The sequence below is a fragment of the Monodelphis domestica genome, chromosome 1 (genome assembly GCF_027887165.1).
Source record: "Monodelphis domestica isolate mMonDom1 chromosome 1, mMonDom1.pri, whole genome shotgun sequence".
NCBI lineage: Eukaryota > Metazoa > Chordata > Mammalia > Didelphimorphia > Didelphidae > Monodelphis > Monodelphis domestica.
Window position 1 is genome coordinate 131,070,824 of NC_077227.1, and position 19,011 is coordinate 131,089,834.

At 35.5% G+C, this 19,011-nt stretch overlaps 1 protein-coding gene across 1 annotated transcript in view; it reads right to left on the reverse strand.

Moving 5' to 3' along the window:
• The window catches only part of AGBL1 (AGBL carboxypeptidase 1), a 1,041,995-nt gene that overhangs the window by 822,958 nt on the left and 200,026 nt on the right, over window positions 1-19,011 (reverse strand). Inside the window, exons 7-9 of the mRNA XM_007479385.3 lie at window positions 16,092-16,300; window positions 9,751-9,916; window positions 8,399-8,466 (exon numbers count right to left, since the gene is read on the reverse strand). Coding sequence (XP_007479447.2) covers window positions 8,399-8,466; window positions 9,751-9,916; window positions 16,092-16,300 — 443 coding nt within the window. The remainder of the gene's footprint in view (window positions 1-8,398; window positions 8,467-9,750; window positions 9,917-16,091; window positions 16,301-19,011) is intronic.

Here is a 19,011-nt window from a genome sequence, read left to right on the forward strand (position 1 = left end):
AGGAGTATTTGGCCACTTCACTCAACAATTCATTTTAGAGTTTAACAATCTTCATCATAAAGACATTCTAAGTTAATGGCAAAGAATGACAGATACTTTTTCTTTATTATCTTTTCCCTATCTCCTCTCTTTTTAATCAATTTAACTACTCTTTTCTTTTTTGCTAAGAATCTTGTCTAGAACACCTTAAGATTTTTTTTCAAAAAGAGAGAAGAATGAAGGGGGTGGAGTTAGGAAAGGAGAGGAGACTATAGGAAAAGAAAGAGGAAAGGAAGGATGGAGGGAAGAAAGAAGGGGAAAAGGAAGGAAGGAAGGAAGGAAGGAAGGAAGGAAGGAAGGAAGGAAGGAAGGAAGGAAGGAAGGAAGGAAGGAAGGAAGGAAGGAAGGAAGGAAGGAAGGAAGGAAGGAAGGAAGGAAGGAAGGAAGGAAGGAAACATTTGTTAAGTACTAAATATCTGCCAGACACTCTCCCAAGTTCTTTACAAATATTATCTCATTTGATTTTTACAACACTGAGACATAGTTGATATTATTTTCCTCTTTTACAGTTGATGAAATTGAGGCAGACAGAGAATAAGGGGCCTATCCTTTGTCACAAAACTAGTTGGGTTTTTTAATTCATTTCTTCTTGACCCCAGTATTCTATCCACACTGTCACCTATCTGGCTCCTATAATATAAATTATTCTCCCATGCTGATGATCACTTACTGAGGAAAGATCTCTCTCTCTTCATAATGGGTAAAAAAATCCCAAACTTTGGTAAGAATTTGAGAGAAATAGATAGACACAAAATTACATTGAACTCCTGCCAGACTGGCCCTAAACAATAAAGAGTAGGCTCCAAAAAGGAGAATGAAATAAATTGATCAATTCCAGGAACGTTAGCTGTTCAAATAAAGAAGAAAATAAAATTTAAAAGCCTGGAGAAGGTGATGCCTAGAGTCTTTGCCCAGAAGAGGGAGATTACAAATAGAAACAAAGTGAATAATGAGCATCCCTGAGCCCCATCTCATGTGTTTAGCTCGAGCTGACCTATCCAATGTTAAAGCATTTTTAAGATTCCTTGGTCTTTTTTGCTTGATTTGATACAAAACATTTCAATCCCTAGAACCTGGGGACTCTACAGTGACTGGATGTAGTTATATGGACAGCCCCATTTTCATAAATCAAAATATGCACTTCACAGATGGCAATTAAGTGAACCAAAGTTCCATGCTTATATTATTATTTTAATTCATTTTTATTTTTCAGTTCCAAATCATCTCCTTGAGTCTCCCTCTATCTGCCCGATGAGAAGGAAAGAAAAACAAAATTAAAGGGGAAAGGACCTATTTGCACAAAAAATGGAAACTGAAGGGAAGTTCATCATTAGGTGAATGGCTGAACGAGTCATGGTATATGATTATAATGGATACCATTGTTCTATAAGAAATGATGAACAGGACAATTTCAGAAAGACCTGGAAAGTCCTACATGAACTGATGCAAAATGAAGTGAGCAGAACCAGGAAACATTGTACACAGAAACATTATACAATGATTAACTGTGAATGACTTGGGTATTTTTAACAATGAAATGATCAAAGACTTTGGATACAAAATTCCAAAGGACCTCAGATGAAAAATGCTATCTTTCTCCAGGGAAAGAACTGATGGAGTCTGAATGCAGATTGACATACTATTTTTCACTTTATTTTCTTCATGTTTCTAATGAAACGCTTCTTCAGCAATATGACCAATGTAGAAATATGCTTTGCACGATCACATATACAAGTATAACCTAGATCAAAATGTTAATAATCTGAAGGAAGGGATAAGCTGGGTTGCTCAGTGGATTGAGAGCCAGGCCTAAAGACCGGAGGTCCTAGGTTCAAATCTGGCCTCAGACACTTCCTAGCTGTGTGACCCTGGGCAAGTCACTTGAACCCCATTGCCTAGCCCTTACCACTCTTCTGCCTTGGAACTAATACACAGTATTGATTTCAAGATGGTAGGTAAGGGTTTTTTATAAGAAAAATAACAATAATAATCTGAGGGAAAAGGCAGGGTAGATAAGGAGAACTTAGATTTCAAAATTTTAGAAAGCTAATGTTAAAATTACTTTTACATATAGTTGGAAAAAAATAAAATATCATATTACTTTAATGTCCATTAAAATTATGCATAGTCTTAAAAAACAAATTCCTGAATTAGTCATGTTAGAAACAAAAGAAACAAGAAAATATGCTTCAACTTACACTTAGTTCATTAGCTCTGGAGGTTTTTTTTCATAGAGGTAGACAGCTTGTTTACTCATGAAACTTCTGGAATTGTGGTTGGTCAGTATTGTACCTAAATTCTTATATCCTTTCATATATAAATGAATATATAGCCACATATTTTGTGTGTGTGTTTATAAGCATTATAGTTAAAGTCCTAAACTCAGTATAAACATTTTCTCATATTCTTTGAAATATCAAACTCAAATTTTATAGTCCAGAACTAGATATTTAATTGACCCAAAAAATCTGATGTATAATATTGAAAAAAAATAAATTTTATGTAGTACTTTAAGGTTTGCAAATCACTTTGTACACATTATCTCAGGTGATTAGGCCAATGAAAAGAAAGTTTCAATTTTTGGAAATATATTGTGGAGGTGCAAAGAATTAAAAATGGAAGGTGAAAGCAGCTTGTAATATTTCCTTGGGAAAGGAAGTTTAGATTCAACCTGTATTTCTGAATAAATCCACAAGAGCCAGTTTTACATGAAATGAAAAAAACAGATCACCACCTTTTCCCTAAAATAAAGAATTTTAAACAATTTTTAAATGATGATTGGCAATAAAGAACCATCTCAAAGCCATGCCTACCTCAGCTAACAATGTATTGGCATTCATGGCTAATCTTGACACTAAACTGAACCTTCTGTCACATATACACATTCAGAGAGGACAAATAGAAGAGAAAAGAGATAGTTCTGACTCCCTGACAAACCTGTTCAATTTCTGTCCATACTTCTGTTTCTATAGGATCTTGGTTCCCAATATGTTATACACACCAAATGCACTCAATCACATCCCTTAAATCATATGAACCTTCTGAGAGCACCACTTGACTTTCCATTTTCAAAGCACTACATAGATATGGGTCATTTATATTTCCCAAAGAAGATAGATAAAAATGATTATTATATTTTTCCAAGAGATATGCAAACCAAGGCACAGAGAGATCACATTAAGAGCCTGGTTTAAATGCTGTGATCAGATTTGAGATGTTCTTGGCTCCTTGTCTTATAGTACATGGTTTTTTTACAGTTAGCTACAAGAAGGTAAGATTTGGTTCCATGGAGAAAAATCTAGTCTTCTTGGTCCACTGCCCTACTTGGATGTGGTAAGGGTACTCCACCCCAGAATCAATGTAGCTCTGATTTCTGTCATTGTTTCATTCATTTATCAAACAGATTAATAATTTTCTATATGCCAAAAACCATATAGGTCACTGAGGGAGAAACAAATTAAAAGAAAAAGATATAATTTCTGGCCTCATGAAGCTTACAATTTAATTGAGGGTTATGACACATGAGGCAACCTCAAAACTTCCATTCTTTCATTTCTCTGGTGGTCATGCTCATGCATAGAAATCTCATCTGCTGTTTTTCTTTGTGTATTTTGATGAATAGCTTTTAGTCCCTGCACCAATTTGTCTTGTGCTTATTTCCCAGCTGGGTCTTGTTTATTTTTTTGTTTTCCCTGCAGTTATCTGCAAAGCAGGAACTCAAGATACCATCTGAAACACCCACGATGCAGGATGCAACCATGCAATGATGCACTGCTAGTCCCTCCACATCAGATACAAGAGGGGAATGACACCCATTGTCAAGCATTCAGTTACTGGAGAGAAAGCAGGAGGCAAGGGAGGGGGGAATGGCATTGATGAATGGCTGCTGCAGCCCAGTATTATTCAAATAATTCAGCACGTACTCCATTGGCACGCACCGCCAAACCACAGTAAAGAACCAATTTGCTCCTGATGACTTCAGAAATGATTCTATTTATCAACAAAACTCTGAGAATACAGGGGTGTCAATAGCAGTTTAAACCTAGTGTAGTCTCACAAAGGCGTTCCTCTAAATGTCTGCCACAAGTGTTAGCCAGGTGAGTGATGGTTATGATACATTTATAGAGAACTTATGGAAAAGTTCCTTGAAAAGATTTTCATCAGATTTTCTTCCCCAAGAATTTCATGAGGCAGCACTTGTTTCATTTCTTCATTTTGTAGATGATAACATTAAGGCAGATTGAAAGGAGGGAACTTGCCTAAAAGTCCATTCCCTCAGTTGGAAATTTAAACAAGAATGTGCCTTACAGCTGAAGAATTCTCAAATCTAGAGAACAGTCCACTCTGGGATAAAAGAGGGTAGATAATGAAGCAGAATGAACATTTGAGAATAATGGATAATGTTAGAAAAGGGTGATGCTGAGTGCTAAGTTGATTCCACCTCTGGCTTCTTAGCCCACGTTTCGAATGCATTCATTTAATGTGCAGCATGTTAAATGTTAGTTTAAGTAGTTAACTATTTAAAAATTAAATGTTAATAAAAAATTAGTTTTAAAATATGCTGTGCTGATCAAGAACTCATGGGCAGTGATGGTGGTGGCAGCAGTGACTTTCAAGTCCTTGGACCCTCAGTGACAGCTGGGAAATTTTTAAGAGATCAAGTCAAGATGATAAAGTAAGAAACACTTGAAGCCCAATATCCACCTTCCAAATGACCACAGAAGAACAAAAATCCCTCAATAAATTTTGGAACAGAAGAACCAACAGAAGGTGAACCAGTGCTCTAACCCAAAACAATGTGGAGAGAAAGCAATAAGGACTCATCTTGCTAGATTATGAGGAGAGCAGGGAACAAGCCTCAGTAGAACTCAGTAGAACTGAGTAGAACTCAGATGCAATACAGCACAAGCAGCAAGGGAAAGTGAACAGCCAGCTAGGTCCAAATTCAGCAAGATAAGATCAGAAAACAACAAAACACAAAGCAAGCATCAGTGAGAGGAAATCAGTCCTGCATAGTTCATATGGAAGAGAGGCCAGGGGAGACCTTGTGCAGGCAGCAGTGGGAGTAACTCAGTTTAACAAGGTCCAGCTTTGACAGCATTAGTAAGCCCCCAACTCCAACCAGCTGACCTGAACAGCTGCAAACCTCCACATAACAGTACAACTAAGCAGCCTCTACAGAGTGCTAAATCTGAGATCAAGACAGACAATCCTAGGCCAGGAACAGTATAAGTCTGGTACAGTACTACTTCCACTCTAGGAATGGAGCTAAGCTTCAGCATACAGACAAAAACCAGGGGGAATATAACCCCAAAATGACCAAAAGTTAGAGAAAAAGCCCAAAAGTAGAAAAATAGTTTGACCAAAAGAGATGACCAAAATACAAGCTCACAAGAAGACAGCAATACAAAAATGAAAACACATGAAGCCTCAAAAGAAAATGTGAAAATATGCCAAAAACCAAAATATATTCCTGGAAGAGCTAAAAAAGAAGAAAAAGGATAGAAAAACAAATAAAAAGAAGTTTAGGAGAAAAATTGGAAAAGAATAATAGAAAAATTAATAGCTTAGAAAAAAATCTGCTGAAGAAAATAGTTTCCAAAAAATGAAATGCAATACCTTAAAAGAAAAATAATCCTTTAATAAAGGAAATAAAAAGCCTCAAAGAAGAAAGCAGCTCCTTAAAAATTAGAACTGGACAAAAGGAAGTTAATGACTTCATAAGACAGCAGGAAATAATAAAAAATTTTTCAGAAGGATGAAAAAAATAAAATAAAACTTAACATCTCTCAATGGAAAAACAACTGACCTAGAAAATAGAAATGAGAGATTATCTAAGAATCATAGGTTTCCTTAAAAGACAAGGTCAAAAAAGAACCTGGGAACTATACTGAAAGAAACTCTAAGGGAAATTTGCCTACATGTTCTTTAACAAGATGGGAAAATAAAATTCTAAATAATTCACTCATCATCTCTTGAAAGAAATCTCAAATTATAAAATCTCAGGACTATTATAGCCAAATCACAAACTAAAGAGAAAATACTATAAGCAGCCAGGAAAAAAAGGATTCAAACATTGTTTAATCACAATCAAGATGACACAGGACCTACCAGCTTCTACATTAAAATACTAGATAAGATGAATTGTGAATTCAACAAGACAAAGGATCAAATATCACCTTCCCAGAGAAACTGAGAAAAATATACCAGGGGAAGAAATAGGTGTTTAGTGAAATAGAGGAATTCCAGGCATTCCTGATAAAACAACCAGAGCTAAAAAGAAAATTCAGTGATCAAATTCTATACTCAAAGGAAGCATAAAAGGGTAAATAGAAAAAACTCAAGAGAATCAGTGGGGTTAAACTAACTGAAAAATGGTAACTAGGATACTCAAGATTTCTATAGTACAAGAGATACCTAATGTACTTAATATACTTATAGTAATCAAGGGAAAATATGAGTTAAACTGATTGTGTTCCTTGAATGGGAAAGTAATAACTAGAATACTTAAGGTACAAGGGAATATTTAAGATACTTAAGATATTTAAGCTAATCAAAGGAAACAAAGGGGTTAAAATGATTAAAGTTTGCTAGTGTAAGGCTATAACTAAGATGCTAAAGATATCTATGATATCTGAAGTGCCTAATGGTCCTACAGTACTTGGGGTTCTTTTAAGATACTGAAAATACTTAATAAGAGTTTTATTATTATTAGGGCAATGAATAGAAGCTTCTATAGACACAAAACAGGTAGTAAGTTAAATATGATAGGATATTTTTAAAAATCAAAGGAATAAGAAAGAGGAATACATTGGGAAAATAGAAAAGGAAAGAAAGTTGGGGAATATTATCTCACATGAAGAAGCATTTAAGAATCAATATAGTGGAAAGGAAGATGGGGTAGTGGGCAATGCTTAAACCCCATTTTCATCAGGATTGGCACAAAGTGGTAATAACATTGACATTAAGTTGGGTATAAAAATCTATTGTACAATAAACTGGGTGGAAAACCCTTAGAGCAATTCTTTCTGAGGTTTCTTAAATATGGAGAGAACTGAGTCAAATTTATATGAATATAAAGCATCTCCCAATTGACAAATGATCAAAGGCTATGAACGGGCAATTCTCAGATGAAGAAATTAAAGCTATCTTTAGTCATATAAAAATGCTTTGAATCACTATTGATTAAAGAAATGCAAATTAAAACAAATCTGAGTTACTAACTTACACTCATCAGACTGGCTAAAAGGTCAAAAAGGGAAAATGATAAATGTTGGAGGGGATGTAGAAAAATCAGGACACTAGCATACTCCTGGTGATGTTGTGGAATGATACAGCTATTCTTAAGAGAAACTGGAATTATACCTAAAACATAATAAAACTGCATGTTTTCGACCCAGAAATACTACTACTAGATTTGTATCTCAAAGAGATTAAAAACTGGAGGAAAGAACCTACCTATAATACAAAAATATTTATAGCAGCTTTTTTGTGGTGGCAAAGAACTGGAAACTGAAAGGATCTTCATAAATCAGAGAATGGATAAAGTTGTGGTATATACTTGTAATGGAATACTACTGTGCCATAAGAAATGACAAACAAGATGATCACAAAAAAAAAAAATCCTTGAAAGACTTATATGAAGTGAGACAACATGAAGTGTCTAGAACCAGGAGAACATTGTACACAGCAACAACAATAATGTATGATTGTGAATTACTTAACTATTATCAACAAAGCAATGATTCAGGACAACTCTAAGAGATTTTTGACAAAAACTGGATATCCCAACACCATAGAAGGAACAGAAGATTCTGAATGCAAATTGAAACATACCTTTTTTATTTTATTTCCTCCATAAACTTTCCTCTAGTATATGCAATATGTGTCTTCTTTTACATGATGTGCATGTAAATAAGTGTTATAGGATAATATGTGTAGAACCTATATTATATTGCTTGCTTTTTTGAGAAGGGGGAAAGGCTGAGAGGGAGAGACAGTGTGTGGATTACAAATTATCAAAAAGTAAACATTTTCCAAAATTGTATGGGCATGCAACTTGGGAAAAAACTATGCTGTACTAAAGTACCTACCAGAGATTTAAGCCCTTGTTCTCTAGTCTGATAAAACATCAGTAGCATCATATTGGATGGCTTTTGTTTTGTGACATTTCATCAGACATTTCAAGGTATTTCAAAAATATCAATGTTGCTTAGCTTCAGCCAACAGCCCTAAACTACCTTCTGTGATACAGCTTGTGGCTTGGATCAGCATAAAGCTGATTTTCCTTTGCAAAGATATGCCTCCTTTTGCAAGATATGAAAAGAGAATTCTTCAAACCAGAGATCAATTTACATACTTCCTCTTTTGTTTCTTCAGAATCTGAATCTTGGTCCTCCTCTTCCTCACCATCCTCTTCAAAATCATCTGAATCAGAAATAAGTGACATGAGTAAATATTATTTCTTCTCCATCTTGTCTGGATTTTGACTTCTTAAAAATATCAGTTAACATTACATCTACACTTAATTAAGCAATCTGTATCCCCCATTTACATCCCAGGAAGTGTGTATGCACAAGTAGGTGTATGCAACAACCTGAATACAGGGCTTTTAAACAGTTATTCAACAGAGAGCAAATCCAACAGAGAAGAAAATAGCAAATTTCCACATCATTGTCTGGGAAGAGGAAATCAGGCAAGACCATCCTTTTCTCATTATTCTTTTTGGAACTCCCACATGAAGGTTTCTATACACTAGTACTTATGCCACTTTGCAATGTATAATGAATAGTTGCATTAGAATCACATGTCCCTGATTCAATGCCTGGCTCTGCTTTTACTACCTTCATGACCTTCAGTAAATCATTTAACCATTCTGGCCCTCATTTTCCAAATGTGTAAAATAAGAGGGTTGAACTATATGACCTCTAAGGTACCCTCCAACTCCCAATCTATGAAGCTATAATCATCCTGTATATCACATTATAAACATTATGAAATATTCTTAAAATCTTAGAAATATCTTAAAAATCAAACTATAAAATGTGAAAGTAGGAAGTTCCCTTTGAAGTCTCGATTCCAACTTAATCATTTTATAGACAAAAAAAAAAAAACCTAAATAAGTTGGCAGACAAGATACAGCTAAACTTTGTCTAAAATATTCTAGAATAAAAGAGTTCCATGAAAGTTGGGATAGCACTAAGAATCACTGTAATCTTTTACTCTTCAAGTTACCTTTTTGGGTGATTGTTACTACAAAATAGCATTTTGAGTTATCACCAGAGAAGTCAAAAGGAATGTAAAAGAAGCTCAAAAGGCAGTGTACAAATTCAATTTCTTTAATGTAATTGAGAAATTTATGAACTTTCTAAGTAAGCAGAAAAATAGTAACAAATAAGGAAAACTCAAAGGGGCTTTGAATTTTAACCTAATATGTATAAAATATCAAATGGATTATGATCTGTACCAGTGATGGAGAAGAGAAGAGCACATGGCAATGAGATAAGATAACCATTACAATGCTTTAATAGTCTCAGAACTATCTTCACTTTGCCCATGGACTAAATTATATTGACCAATGAAAAGAATCATTTGTTTTATCCTTCAACTCTATCTCCCTGGATCAAAGAGAATATACAAAGTGAAAGTGCAGGAGAAATATATTATCACATGGAAAAAAACTTGAAGATTATCATTGTCCATTTAATTTACCTTCATTTATAATACATGGTGGTCCAGAACTGATGCTTCCAGGAACAGAGAAGGAATAGTAGCTACTTGCTGTGGCCAAGGGCAGTGAGCATTTGGGATAGCATTTCCTCAGAATCTGAATTACTATTGAAAGGATGGCATCCATGCTTTGATTTCCCAGGTACTTCTAGACAAAAGCAAAGTTATATTGATTTGAGAGTTCCATGTCAGTAGGGATCCAATTATTATGAAAGCATTTTGCTAAGAGTCCTGCACAGTTGAACCATAATATAAATATTAGTAATGAACTCTCTTGTATAGCTTCATCTCCATATTTTTAAATTTTTTTCTATGTATTATTAATAAAAATATGTACTAAAAAAGCTTTTAGTTATTAAGAGTGGGTGTTAAAAAGACCTCTACTACCTGTTCCCTTAGGGAATAAGTAGATGATCTGGTAAAATTATTACTTTTTTTTCACTTGTCACTAGATCAAAGAAGAACAAGAAAATGAGATCTAAAGTTAAAATGTAAATCAGGAAGTTGAAAAAAGTTTTTTGTCCAAATAAATAAAATAACTTCTATCAAAGTCTAGTGTGTTGATTCTAATGAATCTCAGTGCAGGGCAAAGAAAATTTCTTTGGCAGATTGAACAAAGGAATGGCATATCCCTACATGTACACTACTGTGCCTCAGTCAAATGATATTACAGCATTGCACTCATTACTCCCCATAATAAAACCTGAAATTTCCTGCTTCCATACCTTTCCACATATATTTCCATGCTAAATGTCTCCCCTCCATCTCTATCAAAATCTCTATCAGATTTTTTACCATATTAAGTATTTGTTGATTTTTAAATGTTTAAAAAATAGGTTACCATTCCACATTTAAAAAAAAATAATTCAACATCATGTTTACATCACCTCTTCTATGAAGTCTTCCCTGATCTTGACGTCTCAATTTTCTGAATATTTGTAGCATTTGTTTATACTTCTTTTGTGGTACTTACTTGTTGCCTTTCATAATAGTTATGTGTACATTTTCCTTATCTCTTCTGGCAGACTATTAACTCCTTGAAGGTAGGGACTGTGCTTTATTAAGCTTATCCACTTCAAAGTATCCATGATGTGCTTAGCATGGTGTTTTGTATATAATAGGTATTCAATAAGCATTGATTGAGTTGAGTTCTTTCCTAGTAAGCTTTCAAAATGATTAAAGCAGGGGCATCTTCTTTATAATTCTTTTAATGACATCTGAAAGACTATAGTGGTATCAGGTAATAGAACTATGGTATATCTCCACAAAATTCAATGAGTGCAGAGAAGAAATGCTTTGAATTCTATATACGACCTCTGCTACCAAAAGGATTTTAGAATATTAAAAGAGGTGAGGAGTACTCTGGAAGGGAAGTGGAGAGTCAAACTACTTACAAGACCACAATATTTTATTCCAATGAAGAAAAACAGTTAAATCAAATGGAACAAACCAGATGTCCTATTTCAACAGCCTTGGGGCAAACAGAAGGAAGCTCTGTGGTAAATGGAACTGATGAACAATGTACTGTTATTTCTATCTTTAGACTGGGTGCAATATCCTCAGGTGCTAAGTAAAAAGCCATTCTATAAAATGCTTCCAGGGTCTTGACACCTGATCTCCCTCAGAGTTCTTCCCTATAAAGAAAGGGGTTCTCACGATTGATTCAGTGGTGTTAGGATTATCTGAAGCAGCTTCTAGGCTGATACCACCAGATTCTTCATGAGTCTTCATGGGAGCTTTCAGGTATATTTCCCTTTTTTAGGGAGGTATTTGAGAGTTTTCCTAAACAGTTATATAATAAACTCCAAGGGAACTACCTGAACAGGCCATCAATTAAAGTATAATGAAATTTTCAATTAACCCAAGGACTGATAAGAGTCTGTCTGATTCAGACACAGAATAAGGAAGTATGGCAAGACATTTGTACAATAAACAGCATATATATAGCTATTTTAAAAAACTTTTTATGATGAGAATGGTGGTTATATTATCTCTGATATGAATATCTTCCTCCAATTCAAAAATATTTTATTAAAGACATGCTTTACTTCTAACATATCGCATATACTGACTTGTTTGTGGTCATGTTTAATTTTTTTTTCTTCCTCTACACTGTAAGCTGCTGGAAGATAGGATGATCATAGTTTATTGATCTTTTTTCATTCCTTTCACTACCATCTTGCCTAATGACTTGCACATTAGTAGGTACTTATTAAATATTCATTGAATGAATTTGGGACAAATGGGACTGGAAATTACTTAGGGAAAATTTAACTACCATGAAAGTGTAAGGTAGTAATTAGTACCCAAAAGAGAACAAGTAGGTAACTAGATCAAATTTTATTGATAATTGCATTTATCATTAATGACATCCAACTGAAGACAACAAAGGACTGATTCTGTTTACATTAGCTATTAAGAGGATTATGTCAGTTGATAATCAAATATTCCAAATACTTCATAGGTATTTAGAAAATTCCTGCTTAGGAATTAGTAAAGCAACTATTCCATAATTAGAGGATTTCAGACCAACCTTAGTGATCATCTTATAGTTGGATTATAGTATCTCAGTTTTAGATGTGAAAGAAGCCTTAGTGGTCATCTAGTCTAACTTCTTAATGCCATACATGAGGAAACTGAGGCTAAAAATGGCTATGCCATCACAATGGCTGTGCTAGATCTAGAATTCTTACATTAGAACTTGATCCTATTGCTCAGTATACAGGTTGCTGAATGAAGTAATGAATAGTCTACCATCATTACCATTATACTATCTACCCTCTGTTTGTTGAACAATGGTAGTGATAATTTGCAATCAGTTATCTCAAATTATAAATCCTTCTTTGAGTCTTCTTAGACATACATATTCAGAATTAAGGATCCTCTTTCTGACTTCTTTAAACTATTTCCTAATTTTAACTTCTACCCTTTTCCTGAAAACAGTGATTCAACTATATTTTAATGGCACTTTTCTCCTTTCTTTTTTTCTAAGGATCTTACTTTAACTTATCAAAAGCACATTTTTTTTAAAGTTATCAAACCATCCTCCATTTTCTTTTCATGAGCATACCTATGATGAGGGTTAGACCTCTTGAATGTCCCTTGGATTCCAAAAGCTTGAATGAACTCTTGGACTGCAGAAATACATCTGGTATTTTTCTTTATACTATGGTCTACTTCAGTGATGGTGAACCTTTTAGAGATGGAGTGCTAGGCCCTGGGCCCCAACCACTCCCCCAGATTGAGTGTTGTGCCACCCCTCCTCAGAGACTAAGGGGGGGTAAGCCATGCCTTAACCCCCTTATCCCACAAAGGGGAGGGAGGAAGTATTCCTGTTGGGCTACTGGGTGGAGGGGTGGATGATGGGAAAAATGACATCAAGCATGGTAGAGGGAGACAAGGGAACAATTCCAATTGAGTCCCTCTGCCTTTCTAATAACAAATGCTGGTGGGGGAAGGGTGGCCAAGTGCCCACAAAGAGTGCTCTGAGTGCCATCTTTGGCACCTATGCCATAGGTTCACCATCACTGGTCTATTTCATTGGGGTAAAACATGTGGCCTCCAGCAATTCCCAGATTAAAATATAAGTGGGAAATATTTTTAAATGAAAAATAGAATAGAACATAGAAAGAAAATATTTCTATGAGGTTTTCAATATTTGGCTTGCAGGGATCTTTATGTGACACTAGCTTAGCTCCTATTTAATGATACCACTGATCTACTTTATCTTCCCAAGAATGTACCACCTTAAAATAATTAGGTAAGGTCAATCAGAGAGATGGACTTTGATAACAATAGACATACCTTGGAAACTAGAGAGAGAGAGAGAGAGAGAGAGAGAGAGAGAGAGAGAGAGAGATTTCTAGTATACCTAAGTGATCCTTTGACCTTTTCAGTGACTCTCATGCTTGTGGCTCATTTACCCTCAACAATGCCAATAATCATCATATAAATACAATTCAATTAACCAGATGGGGTCAGCACTTTTCTCTATAATGTTTGTTTTTGTGATATAATTGTCAGGCTACAGTGACATAGGGCCATTCAATGCTTACTATAACTATATTGCAGGAGTAGAGACAGTCTCATTTCTACCCAGGAAGGGCATCTCTTCAAACAGAAAAATGTCATTGTCAAGAGATGTCAGATGTCAGACCTATCAACCTTCATGGTGTCCCTTTTGACAGCTCTCCTGTGGTATATTATTAAACACAGTCACACAAAACCCTTTAAAGCTGTCATTTGTACTTTGTCTCTGACCTTTGAAGAGATTAGTATTTTCACTTCTCACATGTGCTTCTAGAGGGAAGTTGAATAGTGTACCATATCCTGTTTATTTTACCGAGGGTGACCCCAAAATTTATACATTTTAGGAGGTGCCTGCCAGGCTTAGGTTTCAAGCAATATCAACCAAGACTCTGACAAAGATCCAGAGAAACTTATCAAAATCACATATTTTCTATTAGAAAGTGATAATGTAGGTCTTTGTTCAGATTCTGTCTCTGCTATATATGATAACCAAAGTGGTGGAAATTTGTAGGGAAATTACCTTAATTGAATTCCCAGAGATCATCTCTTCAGAGAATGTCCTAAAGGATGAATGTTTGCCTGCCTTCATTTGACCTTCTTTGTATTCTTTGTCCTTTCTCAACTCCAAAATTTTCTCAGAATCATATGTGTATATCTCTAGATGCTGTATCTGTTTCTTTTCTTTCAACTTTGATTGTTTTCTGACAGTGAATATAGATGGTACAACAGAATAAACAGCATACAGCTGAACTATGCAGACCAAAGAGGCCTAGAAGCTGTTAGTCATCAACAATAATGAAAATATTCCACAGGGGACTGGAGTAGTTTGAATACTGAGACACCACACACTAACAAAATAAAAGGCGGCCTGCAAGAATTCAAAGTACTACTTCATCAAGTGAAACATAATGTAAAATTCAGCAATCATGTGGCAAAGAATAATTTTGGTAGCAGTGATGATGGATAAAAAAAAAAGAAGTGATAGCAAGCAGAGAATTATTTATGGTTTTATAGTATTATATTACTATAAAAATAAGAATGACTTTTTAAGGGAGAATTCCCATAAGAGACTATGTTTGGAAGATAATACTCTCTTTAGCTATTTCATGATCTTGGGTGTATACAAGCAGAAATAAAGTGAAGGAAATGAGGGCCTCCAGAGAAGAGCAACCAAATTGATGGGGAATATGTAAAGATTGACTAACTAGGAAACCTAAGTGAAGCAAAACAAGCTTTACTTCTGCTACATGTTATGTTGGGGAAGATAGGAAGAGAACGCTGCAAATATTTGAGGGATCCAAAAGCTACAGTGAAAGGTTTAAAACTTATAAATAATCAGAGAAAATCAAATGAAGTTAAGAAATATTAAAGTACAGTCGATTAGAAATTTTCTCTAATGCAATCAAAAAATAGAAAAGGAAAGGAGGAAGGAAGGAAGGAAGGAAGGAAGGAAGGAAGGAAGGAAGGAAGGAAGGAAGGAAGGAAGGAAGGAAGGAAGGAAGGAAGGAAAGAAGGAAGGAAGGAAAGAAGGAAGGAAGGAAGGAAGGAAGGAAGGAAGGAAGGAAGGAAGGAAGGAAGGAAGGAAGGAAGGAAGGAAGGAAGGAAGGAAGGAAGGAAGGAAGGAAGGAAGGAAGGAAGGAAGGAAGGAAGGAAGGAAGGAAGGAAGGAAGGAAGGAAGGAAGGAAGGAAAAACTACTTAGAGTTGAATTCATGAACAGAGGTTAAAATCAAAAGCCTCTGGCCAAAATAGAAACACAGCCTTATGTTGTATCTTTAAGGTCTAGCCTATTCCATTCTCTTGTCCCTAAATGCTCCTGGAATCTGATAGACTAAGCTATCTAAATAAGAAGAGCAGTATACTTGGAATAACACTTAAATTAAGTTTTTGTTCTACTAGCAAGGAGTTATGTGATCCTTGGAGAAGACACTTCACTTCCATTAACATTACTAGGTTTAAAGTTGGTAGGGACCTTAAAAATCATCCATTCTAAGCCTGGTTGTACAAATGAGGAATCTAAGGCCAACAGAGGTTAAGTGATTTGACTGAGGTCTGTGAACTTTGGAGTAATCTAGGTCACACACAAATTCAGGATTTGAACTCAGATCCCCTGACTCAGAATGAAGTGCCCTTTACCTAATAGCAAGGAACCAATCAGTTTTTCCATTTCTAAAATGAGGATAAAAACCTCTACATTATACCCTTCACAGAACTGTTGTGAGGTTTATAGAAAATTATATATGTGAACTAGGCTATAATCACAAGTTTAAATATAAGCTAATTTTGCAATATTTACCTGTGTGGTAGTAAAGAGGATCTCCATCCCCTGTGCCCCAAGGAAGGCTTCTCTGCCAGACTGGATATTGGTTATATGTTTGAGGCAGAGTAGGAGAGACCTTCGGATTTGGATGAAATCATTGGAAATATCATGGCTTTGCCAGTCCTGGTGTAGTCTAAGCAATCCATTGAGATAGCCTCTGTTCACAGCCCTCCTGCTGTTTGACTCTGAAATCAATAAAAGGGTTCCATCAGTCATAAGATCATCTGCATCAGAGCTGCTAACTAAAGAATTGTCATTTTAGACAGACATTGTCAGAATAGAGTCAGCTTTCTCCCAGTTGTAAAAGTTAAATTAATATCCAATACTTCAAGCATTATTATTTTTAAGTTTATTAACTGACAAAACTGAACCATGTGACTAAGTTTTTCTACCTGCTCAAAATCCCCACTCCAATAAAGCCTCAACAGGAAGGAGAGAGAGACAGACAGACAGACAGACAGACAGACAGACAGACAGACAGACAGACAGACAGACAGACAGAGACAGACAGAGAGAGAGACAGAGAGACAGAGAGAGAGACAGAGACAGAGAGACAGAGTCAGAGAGACAGAGACAGAGACAGAGAGAGACAGAGAGACAGAGAGAAACAGAGATAGAGACAGAGAAAAAGATATAGAGAGAAAGAGAGAGAGAGATGAACCTCAACCCAATTTATATCCTGTCTGCATCAACACATAAGGACAGGAGGTGAGAGGGGTTCTGGGTATAGTAGTTTTTAGGGTAACAGATTCTAATTACACAATCCCTCCTGATATCCTTTGGAAGACTAATCTCCCCAATGGATTTTTTAAACATACCAAATTATAAATTACAATAATTTGGGGATAAAAAAGGGAAAAGAACAAAACAAATGATTTCTCAGAACATTGGCAAAAAGCCAATTAGGGAGCAGTCCCCCATTGACATAAGAGTATATGCATAGAAAATAAATGTGTTGCAACCAACCACAGTTCAATTTCACTACAACCCAAAATTCATTCTGGATATTTCAGTGTTGTGTGAGGATTCTGCAGGCATCCCCATGGTGCCTTCTCCAAGCAGTTCACTTCCTAGAATCTGGGAGGTAGCAAGTTTCTTAACTTTTATAAAACTAAAATTTCATGACAATTATACATAGTACAGTGATATGCCCTATATTTAAAAAAAGACAAATTATTCAGGTTTTAAGGCAAAGGACTCTAATAAAATGTCTTAATTTGACATTTCTATATCATTTCTAGCATCATAATAGTTTGTATTTGTTCCTATAATATATATGTTACCCCTGTCCCAAAGCGTATTTGTATGGGACACTCTCCATATTGGTGGAGATGAAGGCTCTATCTTACAAGAAGAATTCGGTGGAGTTGGAAAGAGACAAATGTTTCAGTTCTTAGCCAGTTGCACTTTGGGGATTCTCCAAGTGAGAGTTTTCTTCAAGCATGGCATTGAGTTGGCTTCTTGCTTCAAGAAAAGATGGAACAGATCAGTGCAACTTCAGGTTGCTAAAGGAAAAGATTCTGAAAAGACATGATAGGAGCATATAGTCTTCATCATTTTCCTCTGGGGATTTGCTACTCTAGAGATTACAGAGTTTCCTCTTAGGTGAGATCCAGGACTCTCTCTAGGTAGATAGGAGTTACTAATTTCCAATGGGAGAGCAGATTCACTCTTTGTTGTCTGATATATATTTTCCTTTGAATATCTTCTCTGATTTCGATTCTGTTATGATTTGTGTAAATGAATTTCTTTGGTATTCTCTATGTATGTTTATTGTGGAACCAGTATTAGGAGGGAAAGGGATTAAACCTTAGCTATAGAGATTGGTGTCTTCCTTTCCCTTAGAAAGGACAAAGTAATCAGAAGTTTGATGGAATTCAATCATATCTCTTAGATAAACATTTTTTATTTAATTGATTAATTTAGAATATTTTTCCAGGATTACAAAAATCATGTTCTTTTCCTACCCTCCCAACTCCCTCACATAGCAAACACACAATTACACAGGGTTTTACATGTGTCATTGGTCAAGACCTATTTCCATATTATTGATATTTGCATTAAGGTGATCATTTAGAGTTTATAACCCCAATCATAACCCCATTAACCCATGTGATCAAGCAGTTGTTTTTCTTCTGTTTCTACTCCAAAAGTTCTTCCTCTGGATGAGAATAGCATTCTTTCTCATGTGTCCCTCCAAATAGTTCTGGATCATTGCATTGATACTAGTTGAGATTTCCATTACTTTCAATTTTACCACAGTGTATCAATCTCTGTGTACATTGATTGTTCTTTTGGTTCTGCTTCTATCACTCTGTATCAAATCCTAGAGGTTGTTACCGTTTGCATGCAATTCCTCCAGTTTATTATTCATTTGAGCACAATAGTATTGCATCACCAGCATATACCACACTTTGTTCAGCCATTCCCCAATTGGAGGGCATCCCCTCATTTTCCAATTTTTTGCCACCATGAAGAGCACAGCTATGAATATTCTTGTACAAGTCTTTTTCCTTATTATCTCTTTGGGTACAAACCCAGCAGTGCCATGGCTGGATCAAAGGGCAGACAATTGTTAGTACCCTTGTTCATAGTTCCAAATTGCCCTCCAGAATCATTGGATCAATTCACAATTACACCAGCAATGCATTAATGTCCCAATTTTGCCACATCCCCTCCAACATTTACTATTTTCCATTGCTGTCATGTTAGCCAAACTGCTATGTGTGTGGTGGTACCTCAGAGTTATTTTGATATGTATTTCTCTGGTTATAAGAGATTTAGAACATTTTTTCATGGGTTTACTGATAGTTATGATTTCTTTATGTGAAAATTACCTATTCATTTCCCTTGCCCATTTATCAGTTGGGGAATGACTTGATTTCTTGTACAACTG